This window comes from Phycodurus eques, chromosome 18, assembly GCF_024500275.1.
Source record: "Phycodurus eques isolate BA_2022a chromosome 18, UOR_Pequ_1.1, whole genome shotgun sequence".
Classification (NCBI taxonomy): Eukaryota; Metazoa; Chordata; class Actinopteri; order Syngnathiformes; family Syngnathidae; genus Phycodurus; species Phycodurus eques.
In genome coordinates, this window is record NC_084542.1 from 1,540,240 (window position 1) to 1,546,981 (window position 6,742).

General features: G+C 39.2%; 1 protein-coding gene across 5 annotated transcripts in view; it reads right to left on the reverse strand.

Annotated features, from left to right (window-relative positions):
• Window positions 1-6,742, reverse strand: part of cdk19 (cyclin dependent kinase 19) — a 73,524-nt gene that overhangs the window by 64,848 nt on the left and 1,934 nt on the right. For 4 of the 5 annotated variants that reach the window (XM_061703856.1, XM_061703854.1, XM_061703852.1 and 1 more), the window contains exons 1-2: window positions 5,096-5,353; window positions 3,514-3,589 (exon numbers count right to left, since the gene is read on the reverse strand). In XM_061703856.1, the coding sequence (XP_061559840.1) occupies window positions 3,514-3,589; window positions 5,096-5,223 (204 nt within the window). In that variant the 5' untranslated portion in view covers window positions 5,224-5,353. Of the gene's footprint in view, window positions 1-3,513; window positions 3,590-5,095; window positions 5,354-6,742 lie in introns of those variants that run through there. The other variant, XM_061703853.1, reaches the window with a different exon arrangement.

Genomic DNA, 6,742 nt, shown 5'->3' on the forward strand with positions numbered 1-6,742 from the left:
TTTAATCTTGTTTCAATATCTATCATATGGCTCGTTAAGACTTAAAATAATAAATGTTGCCACGTTTTATAATTCTGATTCTTGTAATTCTGCATCGGTAGCGAAACTATGTGTATGTTGGTTTGTTTTGGCTTTTGGTGAGTTGAGTTTAGAGTCAAGGTTTGTTTTGGATGAGGCAAAAGGAACCAAGAACAATCCAGCAGACAAGCAAAAAAAAGATTGAGTTTCCCAAAACACCTCAAGTAAAACACAGCAAGAAATGAAGGACAGGTCGATGGAAACAATTGGCCTCAATCGGGAACCATTCTTAAGAACAAATTTGTCCCACTTTCCAAGAAGAAGGTGATATTCACCAAAGTATGTTTTTCTCAAAACATTAATACTTACGTATTTTCACGACCATTAGGCGCACTTAAAAGTCTGTGCGCATTGTGCAAAACAACATCGGTTTGGCAAAGGGCCCCCGAAAATGCACGCTTACGAAGCACAGTTTCAACTGCAAGTTGTCAGTTACGCGGAGGGACATGGGAATCGAGCAGCCGCGAGAGAATTCAAGATCAACGAATCCATGGTTCGAAGGTGGAGGAAGCAGGAAAACGAGCTTCGCCAAGTCAAGCAAGGCGAGGTGGCCCGAGTTGGAAGACCAACTCGAGCAATTGATTAACGATCAAAGAACAGCCGGGAGAAGAGTCTCTATAGTCGCCATTCGACTGAGGGCAAGAACGCTTGCAGAAGAAATGAAAATCAAACATTTTCAAAGAGGTCCATCTTGGTGCTTTTGTTTTATGAAACGGCGCCATCTATCCATCCGGGCAGGGACTACCGTGGCGCAGCAACTGGCCATCTTCCGCTCCCACTGCAGTAAAAAGATTGCCGACGATTCAAAATGCCTTTCAGGAAACTCAACAATACTGAACAAGTGGTTAAAATCGCAGAGGATAGCAGTCGGACAGCACGACTGAAACGAGCTGCGATGTTTGCTTCAAATCCAGCAGGAAAAATGACTGTTTTCGGAGTTTCTCTCGCTCTCTACTCTTATAAAAAAAAAAAAAAAAAAAAAAAAAAGTGACTGTCAGTGATCTAAGGCTTGGCAGCCTGTGGCATTTTCGTGTATATTTCCAATCAAAGACAAACCAGCAGAGAGGCCAGTGGCTGGGCTATGTTGCACTATGTCAAATATTGCAGTCAAATCAATTAGAGAGATACAAAGATTCCTTTGTTTTGGTGAAAAATGTTTGGATTATTTTTATTTATACGAACCGAGAAAACTTTTGGTACTCTTCTATTCAAGAAAGGAAAAAAAACAACAAAGGTCACTGAAATACTTAGTAACTGACAACAGTAAAACTTAAAAGTGCCTGTAATGTTTTTTTGTTTTTTTTTTGCCAATTTCATTAATTTTTTTGAAAAATAATTCAGTAGAACAAAATGAAAGCATTGCCTGATTTTCATGAGTTAATTTTCAGTAATTTTCAAATTATTATTACTACTTTTGGCGGTTATTTCTGCTTTGGGGTACCGACAATTTTGTCCAACTGTGTAAGACAACTAATGTTGACTTTCTTGTGGAGTTCTTGTGCAGTACATGACTCTTCTATTAGATGGCAGGAAGTACATACAGTAATTAACTGGACATCTACTTTTTGTGACATTTTTGTTTGTTGGTGTGCCGTGAGATTTTCCAATTGTGAAATATGTGCCTTGGCTCCATGAACGTTGGAAATCGCTGCTCGAGTCAGGGCATGTATTCTAATCAGTCAGGTCAAACCAACATTACAGAAATAATCGGCGCCAACTTACTGTAATTGAATCACTTTATCGTAATTCAATTACTTCACCTGCACCGAAACTTTAGAGCATGATTCGACATAACGCCGGCATGTTTATGTACAGCTGTTAGTGCTAGCACTAGCTCGCTGAGCTACATAACGTTTTTTGCCTGCTTGCGAGCCGTATCGTATTAAAAGTATGTGAACATACCGCAAGCAAGCCTTAGATGAACGGAATCTCCCGAGCACCGGTGACCACCGAGCGCACGTTTCCCCCCCATTTCTTCGCGATGTCGTCACCATGGGAACAAGTGTATCCGGTCGCGTTTGAGTTGACAAGTTAAAGCCCCGTCGTCGTAAAAGACGGGATGTGGCGGTCTCGGAATACAATATTTTATTGCAGTAGCCTGACACAGTGCAATTGGGAAAGACCAAATTTGTCTTGGAGTCTGATTCACGCAAGACGTGTTGTCTGTCACACACCGCCAACATGGTTTTTTTTTTTAATAACTTTATCGGTTGTCAGATATTTTACAGTACTAGGTCAAAAGACGCGACAAGGCTAAAAATAAACTAGCTTTTGGATTCAAATATACTGTACATGATGGCGACGCGGGCACGGTGGACGACTGGTTCGATCGTCTGCCTCACAGTTCTGAGGACCGGGGTTCCATCCTTCTGTGATGCTGCTGGACTTGCAAATTGCTTTGAATTTCCCCCCCCCAAAATTCCCATTAATTTATAATTGAAACAATGAGTAAAACCTTTTAATCATACAGTTTGAAAACACTGACTGAGCTATAAATGGACGTGAATAGTTGAATATTCTCATTGCACATATATTCCACTTTTTTAACAGGTACTAAATACATAATTGTGTGCTCTTTTACTAATTCTACCTACATTGTCTTTAGTAACAATGCCACAATCAGTCCCTTTTGTGTAGTTTCTTACGAGAATGTCACAGATTTCAAATCCCTAACCCAACCGTTCCAAACATTCGGGGATTGTCCAACTTTTGTCAAAGCAAAGCCCTATTGATGTTTGGCACTCGCTCACTTAAAGCAGTTTTCTTGTTCTTACGTGTGCAGCAAGGCTTGCTTCTCTGCCCCATGCAATTCTACAGATGCCTAGCAATTGTCATCGCTTCACTTCACGTCGATGCCACCCAGTTGCACCAGCCCAGTGATCCAAGCAGCCTGACCAAACTCCCAACTTGAAATTGTGACAATATTTAAACATGGATACCCTAAAAATGATGCCTAATTCATTGATAACAAAACATCAATTATTCTGTTTGGGCGCCTGATGCTAATTATTTCATGACCATGTTGAATACTGTAATGTTCTTTGCTAATCATTATTTCAGCTTTTACACTTAAACACATTATGTCAACAAGTTGAATAATGTGGCCAATAAAATTATGTTTTTCGTATTAATGGTTAGAGGGTAGCTTAAATTAGATATTATTCTTGTCATTTATTTAGTTACCCCAAAAAGCCCCAATGAATTCCTTATTCAAGACAGAGAAGCAAGACAAGAAATACATCAGTCCAGTCATCACACCAAAGTACGATGGAACAAAAAAATAAAATGCATGGGGACTATAACAAGTTTGCATATTTCTTTTTGCAGACGCAGCAACAACATTAAATATATTTTTTTTTTCCCCAAAGTATTTCAGCTTGCATTATTTTTCCCACCGCACAAAACAAAAAATAATAATAATAATAATTAACTTACAGCAATTTCCCTACAGGCAGACATTGAAATTCCAGTGCCTTCTATCTGTTTCAGTGCATATTCCTTCTCGTCTATCCTGTAGAGGAAAAAGAAGTAAGAAAATATGATTTAGTATTTTACTTTCAAAATATGTATCAAGACTTCTGACTTGTCGGAGAGCAATTTACCCTGTAATTTGAATCTGATTAAAACGTTGTTTTAACAAGCACGGGTGTACCAAAGGAAAGCCGATCTGACGAAATCACGGTGTATGTATTTAAAATGATGCAAATATGTATAAGAAACAACAAAACGGAGCGTGTGGACGGGATCATATGACAACGCCATTCGGTGAGCAGCTCCCACACAAATCCTCGCGGTGCTCGGTTCAAACCCACTTCGGCCTAATTTGCATCTTTGATACCAATTAAACTGCTCACAACATGTCATATTTTGGTCTACTGTCGTTACCGCGCGAAATGTGTCAGCAAAATTGTCGTTTGTTTTTTTTTTAACACAAAGGAGTAACACGGAAAAGAAAAATAAATCACACTGCCTCCTCGAAGACGTCATAGAATTACAAAAAAAACATTCATGATTATGACATTTGACCTGTGTTAAAATGAGGACAAACAATCGATATTTTTACAAAGCAACGTTAAGTTTAATGAAGTTTAATATGAACTGAAATGTTTTCATCTTTTCCCGACAAAGGACTGCACGCATGTTATTCACATACATTTAAAACTTGTTTCTCCGAATATTACAACTACGCTTAAAAGTCTTCATTCTTGTAATAAAATGTTCATCTCCATAAAAGGCAACTTGACTTCATTCTCACTATATTAACAACTTCATTCGGGTAATCGTTTTTGGGTTTTTTTTGTTTTTTGTTTTGCTTTTTGGTGTGACCGTAACACTCCAATACCATGCAACTTAGTATTTCCAGGCATGTAAAGTTGAATAAAATTGATATAGAAAATTAACTCTTACGAGGAATCATCCAAAATGACAAATCATGAACACTCATGTAACTTGTTCACATCTTGCGTCCTCCGGCCGAGGGTTTAATAAATGATGAGGACAATTCTATCACCACCCCCCCCAAAAAAAAAAAAAACTAACTAGGAAAAAAAAGTTTGATCGTGTAGGGCTGGAAACGGGGTGTGTGTGGGGGTGGGGGGGGGAGGTTGGACAGCCTCAACTGCTGCTATCGCGTGAAAAAACGACACCCGTGCCGCTCATGTGCATTCCTACGCGATGAATCGCAAGCGCACTATCGAAGGGACATGTCAAAAAAATAATAATAAGATGACAGGCTCCAATGTTTAGCAGGACTATATGTCGGAGGAGAGGAGGGGGGGGGGGGGGGTTGGTTGGGGGAGGGGGCGGGGGGGGGGGGGGTGAAGGAGGGAGAGGGGGCCGTTGGTGGAGTGAGGGAGCGCGTTACATGAAAACAAAAACAGACACGGGCATATCACTTTGGGAGGGGATTCCAATCTAACGCGCCGTTCATAAACACACGCGCGAGTGTCGCTTGAGAAAAGGGATACGGCGGTCAGTTTCATATCAATGTAAACAATAGCGTCAATGGTCATCTTACCCGTCTTTGCGTTTAGCTTTATAAACGTGCCCGTAGGTGCCTCGACCCACTTTGCAACCTTCATATTCGAACAGATCTTCTACTCTCTCTCTCTCGGCAGCCAGCTTTGTTTTGAAGTCGTAATCCATTCTAACCCATAAATACGTCGTAATTTAAAATAAAATAAAATATTAATTATTACATGCATTAATTAAATAATCTGGTCGGTTTATTCCCCCACCATTTCCTTGTTTGGGATTTTGGTCTGCTCCGCTTAATGTTCACTGGCTCGTTGACGTTTCTAATTGGCGCACAAGGCTTGCTGGGTAATGTAGTTTCGGTGGGCAGACGCCGCTGTTCGCCGCTACGTGAGCCGCGACATTTACAAACTACAACCCGCGTTTCTCGCCTCGTGTGTTACACTTATGCGTACTCCTGTAAACTTTTAAGAATCCAGGGATTGGTTGTTTGAATTACGTAGTATATATTTACGCAGTCGTTCAATAGTAATAGTACAGCACCTCGGCAACACAGAAATAAACACATTTTAATGAGATCTAAATGGTTATGGAGCATTAATTTAAAATATATATATATATATATATATATATATATATATTAAGGCTTTCTGAGTACAATCATTTCCATAATAATATTCATTCATATTTCGGCAATAAAAAACACTATTTAATGTGCATTGCTAATACTTATTGCATTGTACCCTGAAAAAAGTATGGAATTTAGTTCATTCAAACATGTACATAGGTTGCACTTGATTCAAATGTATAAAACTATTATTTTTTGTTGGAGAATTACATCAGTTTAACGCATTTTATTCATGTGCAACCGAAAAGCAAGTACTTTCATCAGTGTATTTTTGTCAAGCCAATGGAACTACATACGACACCCCACTGATTAATTAAAATATTCATTCCTCTCAAAGTTGAAGTACACTTAATTCTATGTGTAATATGAAAACATGCAAGGCTGTGTCACAGAATGGGCTGATGTGACTTTCAAGTCAGAACCCCCATCGACTAATCGTCACCCCTGTCGTGATATTTGCCGGGTAAATTCTCATACTCTCTAATTTTGTCTTTCTGAGATTAATATTTCTGGAAAGAGGTTTCAATTCCACTTTAAATTGGTTTAATTTAAAGACACATTATACTTTGGCTGTCGCTTATGCTAAATCAACTAAATTGGCTATCCCCCCCCCCCCCCCCCTCCCACTCGTTGTATCATTAGCAGCACTCGCATTTCACATTTAAATACATAAAAGAATGTGGGGTTTTTTTGGGCAAGTATTTTGTTGAATTTTTTTCCCCCCAGGTTTGAGATTTTTTGCATCCTTCCTTTTGGCTGTCAAATGTATGTATGCATGTATTTGTTTATTTTTATGGTCTTGGTCTTGTCTTGGTCTCTGCGAGTCTTGGGCAAGTCTCAGTGTTGGATAGTGTGGTCTTGAGCACAACACCACTTTATACCCAGTGTTGGAAGATGGAAAATAGTTGGTTACAATTCCAAGTTACCCTGTTGATGATGTTACGATTTCAATGACTTTCTCGAAGAAATGTGACGAGTTAAACGTGATTACATTTTGGTTACTTTTCTTAAGTATGAATCATTGCATCAACAGGATGAGCTTGAATGTTACCTGGGGAAAAA